General features: G+C 41.1%; 1 protein-coding gene across 5 annotated transcripts in view; it reads left to right on the top strand.

Moving 5' to 3' along the window:
- The window catches only part of NSUN6 (NOP2/Sun RNA methyltransferase 6), an 86,957-nt gene that overhangs the window by 31,872 nt on the left and 30,189 nt on the right, over nucleotides 1-24,896 (top strand). For all 5 annotated transcript variants that reach the window (XM_032166399.2, XM_058432064.1, XM_058432085.1 and 2 more), the window contains exons 6-8: nucleotides 423-504; nucleotides 11,256-11,375; nucleotides 22,275-22,419. In XM_032166399.2, coding sequence (XP_032022290.1) covers nucleotides 423-504; nucleotides 11,256-11,375; nucleotides 22,275-22,419 — 347 coding nt within the window. The remainder of the gene's footprint in view (nucleotides 1-422; nucleotides 505-11,255; nucleotides 11,376-22,274; nucleotides 22,420-24,896) is intronic.

Genomic DNA, 24,896 nt, shown 5'->3' with positions numbered 1-24,896 from the left:
TTTTTTTTTTTTTTTTTTTGAGACGGAGTTTCACTCTTGTCGCCCAGGCTGGAGTGCAATGGCACGAACTTGGCTTGTTGCAACCTCTGCCTCCCAGGTTCAAGTGATTCTCCTGTCTCAGCCTCCCGAGTAGCTGGAATTACAGGCACCCGCCACCACTCTTGGCTACTTTTTTGTATTTTTAGTAGAGACAGGGTTTCTCCGTGTTGGTCGGGCAGGTCTTGAACTCCTGACCTCAACTGATCCTCCCACCTGTGCCTCCCAAAGTGCTGGGATTACAGGCTTGAGCTACCACACCCTGCCAAAAGAGTTCTTAAAAAGAGCATCTTTGTTTGACAGGCTATTTGAGAATGTTTCTGGAAACATAGTTTGTGTAGACCATGGAATTTATACAGACTAATGTTAGATTTCCTATTTTTCAGAGGCATGGGCATAAGAATGACAGAACCAGTATATCTCAGCCCTTCATTTGACAATGTACTGCCCCGTTACTTATTTTTACAAGTAAGTATGTATAAAAGTAAAATATTTAGTGACATTGAAACATACATCAGTGAATTATTTGAAATCTAGGATTTTTTAAAATTTAAGATTTTTTCTGTGGTCTGCTTATATACACTGATCTACCTTTGGTTAAGCAGTAAGAAAAAACTTTACAAGCATTCTCCTTTCTTTTCTTTTTCTCATCTGATTTTTAAACTACTTTTTCTTTCTTTGCCCAAAGGTGATTTAATAACTGATTAAAATGACTGCTTTCCATCTCAAAATTTTAATCCCTGAATATTGCATGCATTTCATATACATGTGTGGTGTTCCATTAGCAAATCATTTGATTTGTTATAGTCTGATGGTTTGGTAGTATTATTATAATTCTCAATATAAGATGAAGATACTGAAGATCAAATCTGTTAGGGCTCTTGGCCTATGCCACATTCCTGGTTATTGGTGGTATCTGACCTCAAACCTAAGTCCAAATGCCGTGTGCTGCCCCACCTTCTCTGTCCAGTAATACTAATAATTATTATTTTGAGACAGGCTCTCACTCTGTTGTCTAGGCTGGAGTGCAGTGGTACAATCGTAGCTCCCTGTAACCTCAAACTCCTGGGCTCAAGCGATCTTCCTGCCTTAGCCTCGCAAATAGTTGGGACCACAGGTGTGCAATACTATGCCCCACTAATTTTTTTTGATGTTTTTGTAGAGATGGGGCCTCACTTTGTGGCCCAGGCTGGTCTCAAACTCCTGGCCTCAAGTGATCCTCCTGCCTTGGCCTCCCAACGTGTTGGAATTATAGGTGTGAGCCACTGTACCTAGCCTTTGCCCAGTATTTAGCCAACAGACATTTTTTGAATTCAGAGGTTATTTCTGGTGTGAACAAACAGAAAAATGGATGTTTATTATTACCTATTTGCACATTGGTGGTGTTCTAACATTAGGATATATAATCTAACATATAATTATGAATCATTTTGGGGATTTTCATTTGCTAATTTTAGTTTCAGTGGAGTTTTTTTGTGCTTGTTTATTATATAATTTATTTTCAAACACTTGTGTTCATTTGGCAACGTAGCCCTGAGTCATTGCTAGTGCTACCTGTAAGCCTTTAAGTTAATAATGTTTAATGCAATGTTACTTTTCTCTTTGGTTTGACAGTACCTGCTCATCTCATAATTTAGAGTTTTTTTTTTTTTTTTTTTTTTTTGGAGACCGGATCTTACTCTGTCACCCAGGCTGGAGTGCAGTGGCATCATCTTGGCTCACTGCAGCCTTGATCTCCCAGGCTCAGGTGATCCTCCTCCCACCTCAGCCTCCTGGGTAGCTGGGGCTACAGCATGCGCCACCACACCCAGCTAATTTTTTGTATTTTTAGTAGAGATGGGGTTTTGCCATATTGTCCAGGCTGGTCTTGAATTCCTGAGCTCAAGTGATCCTCCTGTTTTGGCCTTCCAAAGTTCTGGGATTACAGGCATGAGCCACCATGCCTGGTCATTATTTAGTTTTGACTTTATAAAAAGAGAAATCTAGTATAGTGCAAATTTTCTTTTTACGTTTTTTTGCTATCTATAGCTGCACTCCTTCACCTTAAAATCAGTTTAATGATGACTTTATGAAATATTGTGAGTCATTTTGTGTTTCATACTGTCCAGACTACCGTAGAGCCATGTTCTTTGTCACCGAATAGCAAGGGACATAAGAATTTCCTGCCAGAATAAAGCTTTTGTGTCTGAGGGCAGTTTAAGTTTTTGTCATGTCTCTAGTGAAAGCTGTTTTATTTTTTGTAATCTATTTTGATGGCCAGTTTCTGATGGCCATTGAAACTTGTTATAAGGGATACTAACAGTAATCGCAGCTAACACTGACTGAGTGCTTATTGTGGTCCATGTACTGAGCTGAGTGTTTTACATACATTATTTACTTCTTACAAACCTTCGATTTCATGGATAAGGAAATAGAGTCTTAGAAAAGTAAAGTGCATAGTCTGTAGTAGGCATTAGTAGTTTTTCAGTGATTAAAGGAGTGATTTGCTGTGTGCTGCATAGGTAAACATTGGCAGAGTCAAAATTTGAATCCAGGTCTTTCCGATTTCAAGCCTGTATTCTTGGCCCTATGCCAGTGCTTCAGATGTAACCCTTAGAAAATCTGCATCTGAATCACCAGCAGGGCCTTTTGAAAATGCAGTTCTTGGGTCCTAATTTAGATTTACTGAGTTCTAAGTTCAGGGAGTGAGGGCTTTAAGCAATTCACATATTACATTAAATTTCTCAAGTGCTTCTTTGATAGTTTCCCAAAAACTCTGTGGTCAGTGTTTAGTTAGTATTAGTTGATCTTTTTGTGTTATAACTTCCTTTTCATATTGGTTCAGAACTACTAGAATCTTATCTGTGTCTTATCTGATCCGTAAAATCTAAATAGCTTAATTCAATGCAGACCAGAACCAGCTGATACTCATTTCTGTAAGGAAAATTCTGAAAGAATGTGCAGAAGAGTAAGTTTAAGAAGAATGTGGAATTTTAAAAATTGATTATTATCCTTGAATTTTTACATATGTAATGATTCTTGCAAATAGAACAAGTTTCACATTTACATATAATAGTAATATAAAACGCATTTGAAATGTTTCAACAAGTTGTCTTTCTTTTCAGACAAACATAATTGAATACTCAAGTGACTATAAAGTGGATTAAATGACAGTCCCTGAAAGTACATCATGTGAGAGGCATCATCTAAATGAAAGTAGTTTTCAATAGTGTTAAATCATTGCAATAGATGCTGATACTTTAATAACAAATTGAAAATTATTTTTGCTTTTGTCAGTATCCATGCTTTACTTCTCTAACAGCTAAGAAGCTCCTGGTAGCCATAATTTGCAGTTTTCATTTTGGTTTTAGGAATTGATTAACTTAGATCTAATATGGAAGATGCCCAAGCCTTTCATAGGTCTCAGCCAACACAGGGAGCCTCATTAGCTCACAAATGTTATAATTTGATCACACCATTCACCAAGACTGCAGTAAATTTGTATGTATCAAATCACTTGAAAAACTTGTAATATAGGTACCTAGAGTCTATTCCTGGATTTTCTGTTTTTTGTTTTTTGTTTTTTTTTTGAGACAAGTCTCGCTCTGTGGCCCAGGCTGGAGTGCAGTGTCGCAATCTTGGCTCACTGCAAGCTCCGCCTCCCGGGTTCACGCCATTCTCCCACCACGCCCGGCAGTCTGATGCTTTTAAGTTGTGTGTAGTTAGTGCTCAGCTGTTGCTTTTGGCAGTAACTCACTTTCAGCTTATTAAATATAAAAGAAGGATATCATTTTACTCTTGTTACAATAAAAAGGGCATGCGGCCGAGCACGGTGGCTCACGCCTGTAATCCCAGCACTTTGAGAGGCCGAAGTGGGTGGATCACCTGAGGTCGGGAGTTTGAGAGCAGCCCGGCCAACATGGTGAAACCCTGTCTCTACTAAAAATACACACACACAAAATTAGCTGGGCGTGGTGGTGGCGCCTGTAATCCCAGCTACTTGGGAGGCTGAGGCAGGAGAATCACTTGAACCCAGGAGGCGGAGTTGAAGTGAGCCGAGATCACGCCACTGCACTCCAGCCTGGGTGACAAGAGCAAGACTCTGTCCCAAAAAAAAGAAAAAGGGCATGCATATAGTTCAGGAGTGCTGTTCTTACACCTGCACCAATATGTACATTCCATTGAGCAGAGAGATCTTATTTACTTTCTTAACTCCAGTGCATAGACCAATGTCTGATACATAGTAAGCACTCATTACATTTTGTGGAGTAAATGAATAAACCATCTGTCTACTGTTTTGATTCTGTATTTTATTTTATTGTTTTTGAGGCAGTGGCTGATCTCGGCTCACTGTGACCTCTGCCTCCCAGGTTCAACCAATTCTCATGCCTCAGCCTCCCAAGAAGCTGGATTACAGGCATAGTCAACCACATCTGGCTAATTTTCATATTTTTAGGAGAGACAGGGTTTTGCCATGTTGGCCAGGCTGGTCTCGAATTCCTGGCCTCAAGTGATCTGCCTGCCTCAGCTTCCCAAAGTGTTGAAATTACAGGTGTGAGCCACTGCACTCGACCTAATTCTGAATTTTAAAAGCATTAATAGGTTAGGACTTACGTAGAGGTTGTATATTTTGGTCAATAAGTGTTTATTAGTCTGATATTAGCTTGATAAGCCTCGTAAATAACTTTGACTTACCACTTGTAGCTACTTCCTTTTTGAGATGGAATACTATGCAAGAGTAACTGGTAGTTTCAAAAAAATGCTGAGACAAATGCATCCCTCACCGATATACCCTCCAACCCACTCAGACTCTGAAAAGACCCAGTAGCAACAAATAGATTTTTCTGGAAGTAGGGAAGAGACTGGACTGCGCCAAAGGCTGCCAGGCTGCCCTGTGAGTATGCAAAACCCACCATAGGCCGGACATGGTGGCTCACACCTGTAATCCCAACACTTTGGGAGGCCAAGGCAGGTGGATCACTTGAGGTCAGGAGTTCGAGACCAGCCTGGCCAACATGGTGAAACCCCGTCTCTACTAAAAATACAAAAATTAGGCCGGCCCAGTGGCTCACGCCTGTAATCCCAGCACTTTGGGAGGCCGAGGTGGGCGGATCACGAGGTCAGGAGATCGAGACCATCCTGGCTAACACGGTGAAACCCCGTCTCTACAAAAAATTAGCCAGGCGTGGTGACAGCCAGCTGTATTCCCAGCTACTCCGGAGGCTGAGGCAGGAGAATGGCATGAACCTGGGAGGCGGAGCTTACAGTCAGCCGAGATTGTACCACTGCATTCCAGCCTGGGCAACAGAGCAAGACTCCGTCTCAAAAAAAAAAAAAAAAAATGCCAGGTGTGGTAGTGCATGCCTGTAATCCCAGCTACTTGGGAGGCTGAGGCAGGAGAATCAGTTGAACCTGGGAGGCAGAGGTGCAGTAAACTGAGATTGCCCCACTGCATTCCAGCCTGGGTGACAGAGCGAAACACCATCTCAAAACAAAACAAAACAACCCCACTATTACCAGGAAGGGGGAATTACCTGTCTCACAATGGCACTCTCCCCCAGCATCTTGATGGATTTATTTCCCTTTTTTTTTTTTTCCCCGAGATAGAGTGTTGATCTGTCACCCAGGCTGGAGTGCAGTGGTGCAATCTCAGCTTACTGCAATCTCCGCCTCCAGGTTCAAGCAATTCTCCTGCCTCAGCTTCCCGAGCTGGGATTACAGGTGCCCGCCACCGTGCCCAGCTAATTTTTGTATTTCTAGTAGAGATGGGGACCATGTTGGCCAGGTTGGTCTCGAACTCCTGACCTCGTGATCTGGCCGCCTCAGCTTCCCGAAGTCCTGGGATTACAGGCATGAGCCACCACACCCAGCCTTATTTCCTAAGTAAAAAATTGAGGGCTGCTAATCCAGCTGGTTTGGGGAATAAAGTCTTTCTTTACCACAACCCCCAAAACTCATCTGGCAGTAATATAAGGAACCTCAGCTCTAGTGCCCTGTATCCTGCTCCTAGTTCTGCTCATAACTGTTATGTCTTAGCCCAGCCACTTGGTTTTCCTCACTAGAGAGGAAAATTACTCCTGCCACATCTCAGTAAGGAGCTCTGAGGATAAAGGGAGCTGAACATACCCTGAAACACTCGGTTCCTTGGAACAAAGGGTTCAAGTTGAAATCCAGGTGTTATTCTGGTTTGCTGCTTTCCTGCAGTTCTGCCATTTGAAATCTGGGCCCACAGAGAAATCTGTGACATAGTTTCATTTTGAACTTAAATTCTGTTTTGCTTGGCATGTTTCAAAATATCTTTTAAAATACAGGGAAAAAGATATCCAAATCATGAGCTGCATCTTCATGCAAGATAACATTTTTTATTCTTCCTAGGAATCTATGCCAGCTTTGATTTAAAGTTGGCTTTGTGCTAGGCACTTTGAATATATATCATCTCAAGCCTGCACTGGCTTATAACTTAAGAAAACTGATGGGGTTTCTTGAATGACATTCAATAACTGGTTAACTTGAGAAGATGAGGTAGTTCATAAGGTGAGTGGCCAAAGTAGTTACACCTTGAAATCTATCTACCAGGCACAAGAGTTTGGCAGCTAGCATATATATATATATATAAACAAACATTTTTTGTTGTTTTTTTTTTTTTTTTGATGGAGTCTTGCTCTTTCACTCAGGCTGGAGTACAATGGCATGATCTCCACTCACTGCAACCTCCACCTCCCAGTTTTGAGAGATTCTCATGTCTTAGCCTCCTGAGTAGCTGTGATTACAGGTGTGCACCACCAAACCCAACTAATTTTTGTATTTTTAGTAGAGGTGGGGTTTCACCATGTTGGCCAGTCTGGTCTCAAACTCCTGACCTCAGGGGAACCACCTGCCTCAGCCTCCCAAAGTGTTGGGATTACAGGCGTGAGCCACTGCACCGGCCAGGTAGTAGTCTCTTTTCTTTTTTTGTTTTATTGAGGCAGGGTCTCATTTTGTCTCCCAGGCTGAGTGTGGTGGTGGGATTATGGCTCACTGCAGCCTTGATCTTCCAGGCTCAAGTGATCTTCCTGCCTCAGCCTCCCAAGGAGCTGGAACTATAGGCACGCAATAGTATGTGAAGCCAATTTTTTATTTTTATGTAGAGATGAGGTCTCACTATGTTGCCCAGGCTGGTCTGGAACCCCTGGCCTGAAGCGGTCCTCCGACCTAGGCCTCTGAAAGTGCTGGGATTACAGGCATGAGCCACCACAACCGGCCTCTTTTTTTATTCTATGTAATTACTGAAGTTACTGTACAGGACAGGAGGACATAATTACTTGCTTTCTCTTGGAAAAATATTTAGGAAATTTGTAGGGTTTTTTTCATTTTGCTTTGGTTTTTGATGACTCTTGCCTTTTCCTGGAAAACTGTTACCCCCCAAGCCAATATCCTCTGTGGCTTCCAACAGCCAATGCAAAAGCTTCACATTGTGATGGGGGCTTTTTAGTGGTGAGTGGGGTGTATGGTGAGGGGCTAGTGATAAGGGATAATTTTTAATTTTAGCATCTTAAATTACCCAAAGATACTTTGTAAAGTTAATAGAAGTGTTGTACACAGTCATTAAAATTACAACTGTACTATATCATTTGGTTTTCCAAAATCAAAAAGGAAACTTTTAAATTGCTTAAACACAATCCACAGAATTAAGAAGTAATAGATGTCCTTCAGTTGAACTGATTGTCTAATAAAGGGTTAATAGTTAAATACAGCAACTGTTTTCAAAGTTATATTCTTGGTTCACTGGAAGAAAAAAATGGTTGCCTGAAACTTAATTTTTTAATTGCCTCATTTCTTGTAAACAATTTAAAGAGGTTGGACAATCTAGGGAGCATTAAATAAATACTCCCACCTGGCCCTACCACCTGTGGTGGCCTTCCTTTGTCTGGGTTAGAGCTTGGGTGAGATGTTTGAAAACTTTCATAGGTGATTCTAATGTGCAGCTAAGCGGTAATCAGTGTAGTCCAGCAGTGGTGCACAGCTCCATGCCCACTAGAATCACCTAGGGTGATTTCGAAACCACTGATGCTCCAGTGTTAGAAATTCTGACTTGATTTTACTAGTTAAGGCCCAGACTTTTCTTCCTAAGCTTACCAGGTGATTATATTGCATAACCAGTGTAAAGGAATATTATAGAGGAAGGTTGTAAATTATTTTAAGAAAACTGTCACCGGGCACAGTGGCTCACACCTGTAATCCTGGCACTTCGGGAGGCCAAGGCAGGCGGATAACTTGAGCCCAGAAGTTTGAGACTAGCCTAGGCAACATACTGCAACCCCATCTCTACGCTTGATCTTAGCCAGAAGTCCAAGAAGTCATATAGTGCTACCCCATCTCTACAAAAAATTTTAAAAATTAGCCAGGTGTGGTGGCACATGCCTGTAGTTGTAGTCCTAGCTCCTCTGGAGGCTGATGTGGGAGGATTTCTTGAGCCCAAGAGTTCCAGGTGGCAGTGAGCTTTGATTGCACCACTGCACTCCAGCCTGTGTGACAGAGCAAGACTCTTATTTCCAAAAATAAAAAATAAGCCTGTTATTTGAATATTAAGCCTCGTCACATGGGCTGTTTTATATTTTTTCACTTATTACAAATCAGAAAGTTCTTAATATATTTCTCATGTTTGAATGGAAACTTACATAATCTTTGGCCAATCCATTAATGTTATCATTGTTAGGAGTGAAGCATAGCCAGCTGTCTCTAGATAAAGAATCACCAAATCTTTAGCCGCTTTAAACATGTATTAGTGTTTTCATCTTGGAGTTCAGTTTAAATATTTTTGTAATAAATAAAACTTGCTGCCAGGTATACTGGCTCACTCCTGTAATCCCAACACTTTGGGAGGCCTAGGTGGGCAGCTCACCTGAGCCCAGGACCATCCTGGGCAACTTGGGGGAAACACTGTCTCTACAAAAAAATACAAAGAATTAGCTGAGTGAGGTGATGTGTGCCTGTAGTCCCAGCTATTCGGGAGGCTGAGCTGGGAGGATTGATTGAGACCAGGAGGTTGAGGCTTCAGTGAGCCGTGATTGTACCACTGCACTGCAACCTGGGTGACCGTCTGAGACCCTGACAGCCTAGGTAACAGAGCCAGATCCTGTCTCAGAAATAAAAATAAGTAGAACTTTCTGGATAAACTATAGTAAGTTAAGCTATTTTTAATGTTTAGTGTCTCACGTGTCCGTGTGAAGAGACCACCAAACAGGCTTTGTGTGAGCAACAAGGCTGTTTATTTCACCTGGGTGCAGGTGGGCTGAGTCCGAAAAGAGAATCAGCAAAGGGTGATGGGATTATCATTAGTTCTTATAGGTTTTGGGATAGGCGGTGGAGTTAGGAGCAGTGTTCTGCGGGCAGGGGTGGATCTTAGAAAGTACATTCTCAAGGATGGGAAGAATTACAAAGAACCTTCTTAAGGGTGGGGGAGATTACAAGGTACATTGATCAGTTAGAGTGGGGCAGAAACAAATCACAATGGTGGAATGTCATCAGTTAAGGCTGATTTCACTTCTTTTGTGGATGTTCAGTTGCTTCAGGCCATCTGGATGTATACATGCTGGTCACAGGGGATATGATGGCTTAGCTTGGGCTCAGAGGCCTGACATTTAGCTCTTTGGGTGCCTAAATTGTTTGCATTGATTTTAATGCTTCGTATATTAAGAGGAAGAAATTTGCTTGTTTGAAACTCCTTTCTCACCACTGAGTTTGTTTCAAAGTGGTGATCTTAGATTCCTTTGAGAATGTTGCAGCCATCTCACAGTTTTTTGGTATGTATGTATGTATGTATTTATTTTTAGATGGAGTTTTGCTCTTACTGCCCAGGCTGGAGTGCAATGACGCTATTTCTGCTCACTGCAAACTCCACCTCCTGGGTTCCGGTGATTCTCCTGCCTCAGCCTCCCGAGTAGCTGGGATTACAGACAAGTGCCACCACACCCAGCTAATGTTGTATTTTTAGTAGAGACGGGGTTTCTCCATGTTGGTTAGGCTGGTCTCTAACTCCTGACCTCAGGCGATCCTCCTGCTTTGGCCTCCCAAAGTGCTGGAATTACAGGCATGAGCCAGCACTCCCGGCCATCTCACAGTTCTTGAGGATGTACTAATAGATGTGTTGTTCAGTCTTTTGGTAAGAATGAATTGAAACCTTTAAGCTTTAAGAGGCACAATTGTGAGGATCCCAAATTTGAACCCAGCCTAAGCAAAATAATGAGACTGTCTCCAAAATAACCAAACAAATAACTCCATGCTTATAAGACTCTTTTTCTTGCTAAGTAATTTTAGAAATGGGTTATTTTATGATACTGTTCCATCTGTTTTATTCAAGGCTGTCATTCTATAGTAAGTAGTCCTTATATAATTAATACTAATAACAAATTAATGATTTACTATGACTTACTGCTATAGATGAGGTATGTTTTGGTTGTATAATCTCATAATATATTTTTAGGTGCCAGTCAGAAACAGCCAGGTTTTGAGGTTTTTTGTTGTTGTTGTTGTTTGTTTGTTTTTGCATTTTAGTTCGTTTCCTATTGAAATGTGGTGGAAGCAGGGACCCAAACATGCCTTTTGGATGATTTAGCAGCAGAAAACAAGGCATCTTAAGTAAGAGTTAGATGACGAGGCGGCCAAAATGTCAAAGTTATATTCTTGGTTAACTGGAAGAAACTAGTTATTTAATATTTATGTGTTCCCAAGTGGAGTTTAAATTATTAAAGTGAACAGTTCTGAGATTGAAGTACTCTCAGATGATACGCCTGTATGAAAACGGCGTGCTTTTGTACTAAAATGTTGAGTAGTGACCACTGAGACCAAAATTTTGTACATTTTTTGGGAAAAAGATCCAGAGTGGTCCTGCAATTTTAGAGGTCTCTGGCTTCCAGAATATTGAGAACCGTTGGGATTCAGAAAAGGAAATAATGTGGGTTATTTATTTATTTATTTTTTGCTGGTACCCAGAAAATACTGATAAGGCAGTTGAGTTCAGTTGACTGAAAAGTGTGTCATGTATGTTTTTGTGCAGGTGGTTTGTGTGTAAGTCCTGGGAGATCGTAGGATATTCTAGGAAATTGTAAATTTCCTAACCTGAGTATATTTATAAAAACTGTCCTCTTGGCAGACGTGAGGATGCTGTAGTGGATTACTCCAAAGGGTTCTTTATATTCTCTGGTTCTCAAATTAAAAATGCTTTAGGATTATTAATAATCTATTACATTTTTTTCTTACAGAATTTGCCATCTGCCTTAGTAACTCATGTACTAAATCCTCAACCTGGAGAGAAGATTCTAGACTTGTGTGCAGCACCTGGAGGGAAAACAACACACATTGCAGCACTAATGCATGATCAGGTGAGACTGTCTTCACAGCAAAACCACTCTCACAGTAGTGTATATTTCACAATGTGTAATTTCTGAAACATAGAGCCATTCACAGTCTCATTTAGTTCAGATTCAGCCAAAATGAAAACTATTCAGTTATTTCAGTCACTACATATTAAGCTCAGTAGACAGTGATCATTTATGAAGACTGTCTCAAGACCTTCTTGAATTTTACAGTTTGCTAATATGATTATAGACTTAATCTGTTATAAAATTAAATTTAATACATTTAGAGATTATTTCATATTCTTATAAGATTTCATAGTTGTTTAAACTATTAAAATATATTCTGCCATTAAAAACTAATTTCACAGTATATTATCAAAGTGTGAAATATGTATATGTTAAGATATAAAAACAGTTGTATAATACAGAAACATATACACATACATATAGAATATTTAGTCTTCAAAGTTATCATTTTGGTCTAAGAAATATCTCTAATAAAAAAGGATATTTTTTGAATACTGACAATGAGAATCAAAAAAGAGAAAAGGATATTTGTTGTGTACATTTTGAGGAATGTAATACTCATCAGAGAGGATATACTTGTGTGCTTATTTATACTCTTCTTTGCCCCCAAAAAATTGAAGGTGGTTACAAAAACTCTTGAAGGAAAGATGCATTAAGTACCACTAGGGCCTAAAATAAAGCACCTGAAATAAGAAGAGTTGATTTTGTGGAGTTGCAATGTGTTTTTTTTGAGACAGAGTCTCGCTCTGTCGCCCAGGCTGGAGTGCAGTGGCGCAATCTCGGCTCACTGCAAGCTCCGCCTCCCGGGTTCATGCCATTCTCCTGCCTCAGCCACTCCTAGTAGCTGGGACTACAGGCGCCCGCCACCATGCCCGGCTAATTTTTTGTATTTTTAGTAGAGACGGGGTTTCACCGTGGTCTCGATCTCCTGACGTCGTGATCCGCCCACCTCGGCCTCCCAAAGTGCTGGGATTATAAGCGTGAGCCACCTCGCCCGGCTGGAGTTGCAATATTTAATGCAAATCGTTTTTCAGTTTATATAGAAGATTAAAGATTGATCATGATAGGCTTTGAGAAAGTGTTAATTCTCCATTAAATTATGGCATATTTATTGTATTTGCTTGAAGGTAATTATTCATAGAGATTTGAATCTTAGTAAAAAAGTCTTTCCAAAGAGAGTCTGGATATTATGGGTGTATCAGTTTTCCTTTGGTTGTATGATGTGTGAAGATACAAAATTTTGGCGGCATACAAATAAACATTTTGGGGGCTCAGGAGTCTATGGGATTCAGCTGATCCCTGCTGGGCTCACTCATGTACTGGTCAGCTGCAGGTGAATTCGATGTTTCTGATGATCTTGGGTGGGCCCATTCAGTTGGGCTTGGATGGTTGTTGGCTCATCTAAAGTGGCCTCAGCTGAGATGACAAGGATGCCCTGCCTCTGGCCGATGTGTAAGTTCTCCTCTGGCTAGGACCAGCGGACTAGCCCAGCAGACTGGCCCAGCAGACTAGCCCAGCAGAGGGCAATAGTTGGGGGCTGGTGATGGCACAGAGCAAAGCAGAGCAAGTCCAGCTGTTCAAGTGCTTTTCATGGTGTTAAAAAAAACCTCTGCTTACATCACATCTACTGTCATCCTATTTATTGGCCAGAACAAATCACATGGCTGAAGCTGATCACAGTGGCAGCATATTGGGTATTGCAGGATTATCTGGTGAAGGATGAATATACATGGAAAGTTGAAGAATTGAGGCTCCGTAGGCAGTCAGCCACAGTGGGGCAGCAATGCAGACACGAACAACCGGAATAGAAATATTTGAGCCAGAATTGTATCACGAGGTTAAGAGATCGAGACCATCCTGGCCAACATGTGAAACCCCATCTCTACTAAAAATACAAAAAAAAAGTAGCTGGGTGTGGTGGCATGTGCCTATAGTCCCAGCTACTTGGGAGGCTGATGCAGGAGAATCGCTTGAACCTGGGAGGCAGAGGTTGCCGTGAGCCAAGATCGCACCATTGCACTCCAGCCTGGTGACAGAGCGAGACTCCATCTCAAAAAAAAAAATAAAAATTTGAGCCAGAAATGAATCCTAAATTTTGTTGCTGCTTTTAACTTGTTACTTGTTTTAGTAGGTAAGGAAATTTTTTATGACTGCAGCCTCCAGGCTTATAGTTTTATAAAAGTAGCCTTCAGCTAGTTTCTCCTTTACCGTGTAATACATTTGAACCTTATTCTAGTTGTTGACTACCTTACTAGCTTAGATCACTTTAAATGGTTTTCCTGCTCGTCAAGGTATTAATTGAAAGTGTCTGGCCAGGCGCGGTGGCTCATGCCTGTAATCCCAGCACTTTGGGAGGCAGAGGCGGGCAGATCACGAGGTCAGGAGATCGAGACCATCCTGGCTAACATGGTGAAACCCTGTCTCTACTAAAAATACAAAACATTAGCCCGGCGTGGTGGCAGGCGCCTGTAGTCCCAGCTACTCAGGAGGCAGAAGCAGGAGAATGGCGTGAACCCAGGAGGCAAGAGCTTGTAGTGAGCCAAGATTGTGCCACTGTACTCCAGCCTGGGCGACAGAGCGAGACTGTTTCAAAAAAAAAAAGAAAAAGAAAAAGTGTCTATTACTAAACCTGGTAGTATTTGAGGAATATTTACAAATTTTCTGCATTGTAGGCTATGCCATTGGCATACAAGGGCAGTGCAAAAGAAAAGGGAGAACAAAGCCAGAAGATATACAGAAGAGTAATTCTCACTGTATTTGCATTTCCATTTCATAGTATGTTTTAAAATATATGAATGTCACAAGGCTGGCTGGCTGCCTTTCTTTCTCTCTTTCTCTTTCTTTTTTTTTTTTCAGTCTTGCTTTGTCGCTCAGGCTGGAGTACACTGTGGCCCAATCTTGGCTTACTGCAACCTCCGCCTCTCGGGTTCCAGCGATTCTCATGCCTCAGCCTCCGAAGTAGTGGAGCTTAGAGGCGCACGCCACCACGCCTGAATAATTTTTGTATTTTTAGTAGAGATGGGGTTTCACCATGTTGGCCAGGCTGGTTTCAAACTCCTGACTTCAAGTGATCTGCCTGCCCCGGCCTCCCAAAGTGCTAGGATTACAGGCATAACCACTGCCCCTGGCCCACAATGCATTCTTAAAATTTTGGCCTCTTTTTTTTTTTTTTTTTTAATTGTGCTTTAAGTTCGGCAATACACCTGCAGAAGGTGCAGGTTTGTTACATAGGTATACATGTACCATGATGGTTAGCTGTACCCATCAACCTGTTATCTAGGTTTTAAGCCCCACATGCATTAGGTGTTTGTCCTAATGCTTTCCCTCCCCTTGCCTCCAACCCTCTGACAGGCCGTGTGTGTGATGTTCCCCTCCCTGTGTCCGTGTGTTCTCATTGTTCAACTCTCACTTACGAGTGAGAACCTGTGGTGTTTGGTTTTCTGTTCCTGTGTTATTTTGCTGAGAATGATAGCTTCCAGCTTCATCCATGACCCTGCAAAGGACATGAACTCATTCTTTTTTATGGCTGCAGAGTATTCCATGGTGTACATGTGCCACATTTTCTTTATCCAGTCTGTCATTGATGGGCATTTGGGTTGGTTCCAAGTCTTCCCTCTTGTAAATAGTGCTGCAGTAAACATACGTGTGCATGTGTCTTTATAGCAGAATGATTTATAATCCTTTGGGTATATGCCCAGTAATGGGATTGCTGGGTCAAATGATATTTCTGGTTCTAGATCCTTGAGGACTCACCACACTGTCTTCCACAATGGTTGAACTAATTTACACTCCCACCAACAGTGTAAAGGTGTTCCTGTTTCTCCACATCCTTGCCAGCATCTGTTGTTTCCTGACTTTTTAATCACCATTCTAACTGGTGTGAGATGGTATCTCATTGTGGTTTTGATTTGCATTTCTCTAATGACCAGTGATGATGAGCTTTTTTTCATATATTTATTGGCAGCATAAACGTTGTCTTTTGAGAAGTGTCTGTTCATATCCTTCGTCCACTTTTTGATGGGATTGTTTTTCTCTTGTAAATTTGTTTAAGTTCCTTGTAGATTCTGGATATTAGACCTTTGTCAGATGGGTAGATTGCAAAAATTTTCTCCCAATCTGTAGGTTGCCTGTTCACGCTGATGATAGTTTCTTTTGCTGTGCAGATGCTCTTTAATTAGATCCCATTTGCCAATTTTGGCTTTTGTTGCCATTGCTTTTGGTGATTTAGTCATGAAGTCTTTGCCTATGCCTGTGTCCTGAATGGTATTGCCTAGGTTTTCTTCTAGGGTTTTTATGGTTTTGGGTTTTACATTTAAGTCTTTAATCCATCTTGAGTTAATATTTGTTTAAGGAAGGGGTCCAGTTTCTGTTTTCTGCATATGGACAGCCAGTTTTCCCAGCACCATTTATTAAATAGGGAATCCTTTCACCATTGATTGTTTTTGTCAGGTTTGTCAAAGATCTGATGATTGTAGATGTGTGTTGTTGTTTCTGAGGTCTCTGTTCTGTTCCATTGGTCTATATGTCTGTTTTGGTACCAGTACCATGCTGTTTTGGTTACTATAGCCTTGTGGTATAGTTTGAAGTCAGGTAGCATGATGCCTCTAGCTTTGTTCTTTTTGCTTAGGATTTTCTTGGCTATACAGGCCCTTTTTTTGGTTTCATATGAAGTTTAAAGTATTTTTTTCTAATTCTGCTAAGAAAGACCATCGTTGCTTGATGGGAATAGCATTGAATCTCTGAATTACTTTGGGCATTATGGCCATTTTGACGTTATTGATTCTTCCTATGCATGAGCGTGGAATTTGTTTCCATTTGTTTGTGTCCTCTCTTAATTCAGTGAATGATGGTCTGCAGTTCTCCTTGAAGAGGTCCTTCATGTCCCTTGTAAGTTGTATTTCTAGGTATTTTATTCTCTTTGTAGCAATTGTGAATGGGAGTTCACTCATGATTTGGCTCTCTGCTTGTCTATTCTTGGTGTAAAGGAATGCTTGTGATTTTTTTGCCCACTGATTTTGTATCCTGAGACTTTGCTGAAGTTGCTTATCAGCTTAAGGAGTTTTTGGGCTGAGACAATGGGGTTTTCTACATATACAGTCATGTCATCTGCAAACAGACAACTTGACTTCCTGTCTTCCTATTTGAATACTCTTTCTTTCTTTCTCTTGCCTGATTAGCCTGGCCAGAGCTTCCAATACTGTGTTGAATAGGAGTGGGGAGAGAGGGCATCCTTGTCTTGTGCCGGTTTTCAAAGGGAATGCTTCCAGCTTTTGCCCATTCAGTGTGATATTGGCTATGGGTTTGTCACAAATAGCTCTCATTATTTTGAGATGTTCCATCAATACCTAGTTTACTGAGAGTTTTTAACATGTAGGGATGTTGAATTTTATCAAAGGCCTTTTCTGTATCTATTGAGATAATCATGTGGTTTTTGTCATTGGTTGTTTATGTGATAGATTACGTTTTTTGATTTGATTATGTTGAACCAGACTTGCATCCCTGGGATGAAGCTGACTTGCTTGTGGTGGATAAGCTTTTTGATGTACTGCTGGATCTGGTTTGCCAATGTTTTATTGAGGATTTTTGCTTCGATATTCGTCAGGAATAATGGCCTGAAATTCTCTTGTTTTGTTGTGTCTCTGCCAGGTTTTGGTATCAGGATGATGCTGGCCTCATAAAATGAGGAATCATTTTCTATTGTTTGGAATCATTTCAGAAGGAATGGTGCCAGCTCCTCTTGGTACCTCTGGTAGAATTTTGCTGTGAATCCATCTGGTCCTGGGCTTTTTTTGGTTGTTAGGCTATTACCGCCTCAATTTCAGAACTTGTTACTGGTCTATTCAGGAATTTGACTTCTTGCTGGTTTAGTTTTGGGAGGGTGTATGTGTCCAGGAATTTATCCATTTCTTCTAGATTTTCTAGGTTATTTGCATGGAGGTGTTTATAGTATTCTCTGATGGCAGTTTGTATTTCTTTGGGATCAGTGGTGGTATCCCCTTTATCCTTTTTTATTGTGTCTATTTGATTCTTCTGTGTTTTCTTCTGGATTAGTCTAGCTAATGGTCTATCTGCTTTGTTAATCTTTTCAAAAAACCAGCTACTCTATTCATTGATTCTTTGAAGAATTTTTCGTGTCTCTGTCCCCTTCATTTCTGCTCTTAGTTATTTCTTGTTTTCTGCTAGCTTTTGTTGGCTCTTGCTTCTCTAGTTCTTTTAATTGTGATGTTTGGGTGTCGATTTCAGATCTTTCCAGCTTTCTGATGTGGGCATTTAGTGCTATAAATTTCCCTCTTAACACTGCTTTAACTGTGTCCCAGAGATTCTGGTACATTGTCTCTTTGTTCTCATTGGTTTCAAATAACTTCTTTGTTTCTCCCTTAATTTTGTTATTTACCCAGTAGTCATTCAGGAGCATGTTGTTCAATTTCCATGTAGTTGTGTGGTTTTGATTGAGTTTCTTAATCCTGAGTCCTAATTTGATTGCACTGTGGTCCGAGAGACTGTTTGTTATGATTTCCATTCTTTTGCATTTGCTGAGGAGTGTTTTACTTCCAGTTATGTGGTCGAGTTTAGAATATGTGCCCTGTGGCGCTGAGAAGAATGTATATTCTGTTTATTTGGGGTAGAGAGTTCTGTAGATGTCTATTAGGTCCACTTGATCCAGAGGTGAGTTCAAGTCCTGCATATCCTTGTGAATTTTCTGTCTCATTGATCTACTATTAACAGTAGGGTGTTAAAGTCTCCCACTATTATTGTGTGGGAGTCTTAAGTCTCTTTGTAGGTTTCTAAAAACTTGTTTTATGAATCTGGGTGCTCCTGTATTGGGTGCATATATATTTAAGATAGTTAGCTCTTCTTGTTGCATTGACCCCTTTATCGTTATGTAATGCCCTTGTCTTTTTTGATCCTTGTTGGTTTAAAGTCTCTTTTTATCAGAGACTAGGATTGCCCCCCCTACTTTTTTTTTTTTTTGCCTTCCATTGACTTGGTAAATATTCCTCCATTCCTTTATTTTGAGCCTGTGTGTGTCTTTGCACATGAGATAGGTCTCCTGAATACAGCACATGGATGGGTCTTGACTCTTTATCCAATTTACCAGTCAGTATCTTTTAATTGGGGCATTTAGTCATTCACATTTACAGTTAATATTGTTAGGTGTGAATTTGATCCTGTCATCATGATGTTAGCTTGTTATTTTGCACATTAGTTGATGCAGTTTCTTCATAGTGTTATTGGTCTTTATATTTTGGTGTGTTTTTGCAGTGGCTGTTACTGGTTTTTCCTTTCCATATTTAGTGCTTCCTTCAGGAGCTCTTGTAAGGGAGGGCTGGTGGTGACAAAATCCCTCAGCATTTGCTTGACTGGAAAGGATTTTATTTCTCCTTTGCTTATGGAGCTTAATTTGGCTGGATGTGAAATTCTGGGTTGAAAATTCTATTCTTTAAGAATGTTGAATATTTGCCCCCATTCTATTTTGGCTTGTAGGGTTTCTGCAGAGACATCTGCTGTTAGTCTGATGGGCTTCCCTTTGTAGGTGACCTGACCTTTCTTTCCGCCTGCCCTTAACCTTTATTTCAACCTTGAAAAATCTGATTATGTGTCTTGGGGTTGCTCTTCTCGAGGGGGATCTTAATGGTGATTCCTGTATTTTCTGAATCTGAACGTGGGCCTGTCTCACTAGGTTGGGGAAGTTCTAGATAATATCCTAAAGTGTGTTTTCCAACTTGGTCCATTCTCCCTGTCACTTTCAGGTATGCCAGTCAGTCATGGGTTTGATCATTTCACATAGTCCCATATTTCTTGGAGGCTTTGTTCATTCCTTTAAATTCTTTTTTCTGTAATCTTGTCTTTGTGCCTTATTTCAGCAAGGTAATCTTCAATCTCTGATATCCTTTCTTCTGCTTGACCGATTTGTCTATTGATACTTGTGTATGCTTCAAGAAGTTCTTGCGCTGTGTTTTTCAGCTCCATCAGGTCATTTATGTTCCTCTCTAAACTGGTTATTTTAGTTAGCCATTCCTGTAACCTTTTATCAAGGTTCTTAGCTTCCTGGCATTGGGTTAGAACGTGCTCCTTTAGCTCAGAGGAGTTTGTTATTAGCCACTTTCAGAAGCCTACTTCTGTCAGTTTGTCAGTCTCATTCCCTGTCCAGTTTTGTGCCCTTGCTGGAGAGGAGTTGCGATTATTTGGAGGAGAAGAGGCATTCTGGTTTTTGGAATTTTCAGCATTTTTGTGCTGTTTTTCCTCATCTTCATGGATTTATAACCTTTGATCTTTGAGGTTGATGACCTTTGGATGGGATTGTTGTGGGGGTCTTTTTTGTTGATGTTGTTGCTTTCTGTTTGTTAGTTTTTCTTCTAACAGGCCCCTCTTCTTCAGGTCTGCTGTAGTCTGCTGGAGGTCCACCCCACACCATTTGACCGGGTATCACCAGTGGAGGCTGCAGAACAGCAAAGATTGCTGCCTGCTCCTTCCTCTGGAAGCTTCATCCCAAAGGGCACTGGCCTGATGCTAGCTGGAGCTCTCCTGCATGAGGTGTCTGTTGACCCCTGTTGGGTGGTCTCTCCTAGTCAGGAGGCACAGAGATCCAGGACTCACTTGAGGCCATCTGTCCTTTAGCAGAGCTGGTACACTGTGCTGGGAGAATCCCCTTGTCAGGATCAGCTTCTATCTTCAGAGCTGGCAGGCTGGAAAGATTAAGTCTGCTGAAGTTGTGCCCACAGCCACCCCTCCCCCGAGGTGCTCTGTCCCTGGGAGATGAGAATTTTATCTGCAAGCCCCTGAGTGGGACTGCTGCCTTTCCTTCAGACTTCAGAGATGCCCTGCCCAGTGAGGAGGAATCTAGAGAAGCAGTCTGGCCACAACCACTTTGCTGCGCTGTGGTCAATTCTGCCCGGTCCAAACCTCCCAGTCTCCTTAGCACTGTCAAGGGACAACAGCCTACTGAAGACTCAGTAATGGCGGATGCCCACGAAGCTCGATTGTCCCACGTCAACTCCAGACTGCTGTGCTGGCTGTGAGAATTTCAAGCCAGTGATTCTTAGCTTGCTGGGCTCTGCAACAGTGGGACTTACTGAGTGAGACCGCTTGGCTCCCTGGCATCAGCCCCCTTTCCACGGGAGTAAACGGTTCTGTCTCACTGGGGTTCCAGGTGCCACTGGGGTACAAAAAAAATTTCCTGCAGCTAGCTTGGTGCCTGCCCAAATGGCCGCCCAGTTTTGTGCTTGAAACCCAGGGCCCTTGTGTAGGCTTATGAGGGAATCTCCTGATCTGTAGATTGCAAAAACCATGGAAAAAGCATAGTATCCAGGCTGGGTAGCACAGTTTGTTCCTCACAGCTTCCCTTGGCTGGGGGACGGAGGTCCCCCAGCTGCTTGTACTTCCTGGGTGAATGACGCCCCACCCTACTTCTGCTTGCTTTCTGTGGGTTGCACTCACTGCCTAACCAGTCCCAGTGAGATGAACTGGGTACCTCAGTTAGAAATGCAGAAATCACTCACTTTCTGCAGTGGTTTCGCTGGGAGCTACAGACCGGAGCTGTTTCTATTCAGCTATCTTGGCCCCTCCCAGATTTTGACCTATCTTTATTGACTTTGACTCAAAGTGTTACTACATAAAATTTTCTTGAACTGCGTTTTATACCACACCAGAATATTTTGCTATGCTGTACAGAGGTTTTGGCTCATACTTTTCCAGTTTTGGTTGCCAGAGTTCACAGGAATTGTATGTAGCTAGCTGGAAAATATTAAAATGGACAATTTTACAAGTAACATTCATTAGCATCTCAAAGCACTTTAAGGCCGCTGTCTAATAGTATTAGCTCATGTTCTTCCAGAGGTGAACAAGGCACATCAAATTGGTGATTTTTAATGTTAGTCTCCAGTGGATGTTTTTAAGTTTCTTTAGAAGATTGCAAATACTTTCTGGTTTTGGTTTTGTTAATTAAAAGTAGCTAGTCATTATAAGATTATTTTTCTGGCAAAAATGTGTGTTTTCTTAATGGAAAGACATAAGTATTTAATGTAAATTGGATATACATGAGAGGTGAAGCCAGCTGGACTTCCTGGGTCAAGTGGGGAGTTGGAGAACTTTTCTGTTGATCTAGAGGATTGTAAACGCACCAAACAGCCCTCTGTGTCTAGCTAAAGGATTGTAAATGCACCAATCAGCACTCTGTAAAATGGACCAATCAGCACTCTGCAAAATGGACCAATCAGCGCTCTGTAAAGTGGACCAATCCACACTCTGTAAAACGGACCAATCAGCAGGACGTGGGCAGGGCCAAATAAGGGAATAAAAGTTGGCCACCTGAGCCGGCAGCGGCAGCCCCCTCGGGTCCCCTTCCGTGCCGTGGTAGCTTTGTTCTTTTGCTCTTCACATAAATCTTGCTCCTGCTCACTCTTTGGGTCTGCACGACCTTTATGAGCTGTAACGCTCACTACAAAGGTCTGCGGTTCACTCCTGAAGTCAGCGAGACTGCGAACCTACCGGGAGAAACAAAGAACTCCAGATGCGGGATGCGCCACCTTTAAGAGCTGTAACACTCACTGCGAAGGTCTGTGGGTTCACTCCTGAAGTCAGGGAGACCATTTACGCACCAGAAGGAAGAAACTCTGGACACATCTGAACATCTGAAGGAACAAACTCCGGACCCACCATCTTTAAGAACTGTAACACCGCGAGGATTCGCGGCTTCATTCTTGTAGTCAGCAAGACCAAGAATCCGCTGGAAGGAATAAATTCCAGACACATACATTTGGTTAATGGATAGAGGTTTTAAAATAGGGATGGGAGGATGGTGGAAAAGACCATAATTTTAAATCAGTTTTTCTCATTATTTTTATGACTGCTTTTGATTTATAGTTTTCTTTTCCTCTGTGTTTTGTTTCTCTTTAGGGAGAAGTTATAGCACTGGATAAAATCTTCAACAAGGTAGAAAAAATAAAGCAGAATGCCTTATTGTTAGGGCTGAATTCCATCAGGGCATTTTGTTTTGATGGAACAAAGGCGGTTAAACTTGATATAGTGGAGGACACAGAAGGTGAGCTATTTTGACTTTCTTATTTTTAATTGACAGATCATATATATTTGTGGCATACAGTGTGATGTGTTGACATGTATGTAATTTTGTATATAATGTGGAATGATTAAAACAAGCTAATTAACATATCCATCACTGTACTTATCCTTGTCTTGTGGTAATTTGAAATTTACTCTCTTAGCAGCTTTGAAATACAAAGTACATTAGTGTAGTCACCATGCTGTGCAGTAGATCTCAAAAATTTACTCCTCCTATCCAACTGAAACTTTGTACCCTTTGAACAGTGTCTCCCCATTCCTTTCTCCTCCCTCATCCCCCAGCCTCTGGTAACCACTATTCTACTCTGTTTCTATGAGTTTTACTTCTTTAGATTCCCCACTTAAGTGAGATCATGTAATATTTGTCCTTCACTGCCTGGCTTATTTCACTTAGCATAATATAATGTCTTCCAGGTTCATCTATTTTGTTGCAAATGGCATAATTTCTTTTTGTTTTAAAGCCTGAATGGTATTCCATTGTGTATATGTACCACATTTTCTTTATCCATTCGTTTCTTGATGGATTCCATATCTTGACTGGTGAGAATAATGCTGCAGTGAAATGAGAGTGCAGATATCTCTTTGACATGCTAATTTCAATTCCTTTGTCTATATACCCAGTAGTAGGATTGCTGGGTAATATGGTAGTTCTGTTTACTTTTGGAGAAACTCCATACCATTTTACATAATGGCTGTACTAATTTACATTCCTACCAACAGTGTAAAAGAGTTGCTTTTCTCTGCATCTTTGCCAGCATATATTATTTTGTGCGTGTGTGTGTGTTTTTTAATGATAGCCATTTTAACTGGGGGGAGGTGATATCTCATTGTTGTTTTGATTTGCATTTTCCTGATGATTAGTGATATTGGGCATTTTTTCATATACCTGTTGGCTATTTGTATGTCTGTTAGGGCCTTCTCTCTTTTTTTTTTTTCATAGGTCTCTATTTTTGAAAGACCTATTTTGAAATAGGTCTTTATTTTTGAAAGATAGTTTTACTGAATATTAAATTCTTTGTTGATGGGGTTTTTTTTTTTCTTTCTGTACTTCGAATATGTCATGTTACCATATTTGGGGCTCCATTGTTCCTAATTAACAATTAACTGCTAATCTTTTACATTTCCCTAGTACATGACGAGTTGTTTTTCTCTTGCTACCTTTAACATTTTTTCTTTGCTTTTGACTTTCAACATTTTTATGATGATGGAACTGGTTGTGGGTCTTTGCATTTGTCCGCCTCAGAGCTCGTTTTTCTTTTTGGATGTGTAGATTGCTTTTCATCAAATGTGGGTCATTTTCGGCCATAATTTTTTGAATATTTTCTTACCTTTCTTTCTTTCTTTCCTTTTGGGACTACCTAAGTTGTGTTAATAATGCCTGAGTTGTCTTAATAATGTCCCAAGTTTCTCTGAAGTTTATGGTCATTTGTCTTCTTTTTTATATCTCTCTGACCTTCAGACTGTAACCAAAAAGCGGATTAGCTGCATGCCGCATTTAGAGTCTGATTAACAAGAGTAAGGTCTGGTACAAGGAAAATGGTTTCTTCCAAAGCTAGCTTAGGGAATGAGGCATAAAGTATCCTGCCTTTATATGTGCTGCTTCACCTTTGGAGCAGAAAGTGGACACTTTCATAAGGTAAGGGGGGAAGTGAACGAGGGCAGGGCTGCCACTGCTAGCTGGTGCCTAATCTAACAGCTTAATTGGCACCTTCCTGGGCAGAAATAAGTTGTAAAAGTGGCCAAGCAGGCATGATTTCGATATGTCCTCCTGGTGGATGAAAGTCCCCCCTACTTCCCACAAGAGTGGCAACCCCTAGAGGGTGGAAGTTTCAAGACCACCTCCTGGAGGTGAAAGTTCGCTGGCCAGTATGGTTTGGTCTGCAAATTGACTGTCAGTTCTCTAGGAGAGAACTGTCTCGGAGGCTTAGTTAGAAGAACTTGCCCTGCAGGGAATGTCTGGTGAGGGGAAAGTGTGTAAAAGGTTAAATTTGCGTTTCTGAAGGGCTAAGTAGGAAACAAACAGGGAATGGGGAAAGGGGAGAAGAGAACAGAAAAAATTTTAAAAATAGTAATTCATTTTTGGCTTTTGTTGCCATTGCTTTTGGTGTTTTAGACATGAAGTCCTTGCCCACGCCTGTGTCCTGAATGGTATTGCCTAGGTTTTCTTGTAGGGTTTTAATGGTTTTAGGTCTAACATTTAAGTCTTTAATCCATCTTGAATTAATTTTTGTATAAGGTGTAAGGAAGGGATCCAGTTTCAGCTTTCTACATATGGCTAGCCAGTTTTTCCAGCACCATTTATTAAATAGGGAATCCTTTCCCCATTGCTTGTTTTTGTCAGGTTTGTCAAAGATCAGATAGTTGTAGATATGCGGCATCATTTCTGAGGGCTCTGTTCTGTTCCATTGATCTATGTCTCTGTTGTGGTACCAGTACCAT

Source organism: Hylobates moloch, unplaced genomic scaffold (assembly GCF_009828535.3).
Source record: "Hylobates moloch isolate HMO894 unplaced genomic scaffold, HMol_V3 SCAFFOLD_2, whole genome shotgun sequence".
NCBI classification, from domain to species: Eukaryota; Metazoa; Chordata; class Mammalia; order Primates; family Hylobatidae; genus Hylobates; species Hylobates moloch.
This window is presented reverse-complemented; position numbering and strand designations above follow the sequence as displayed.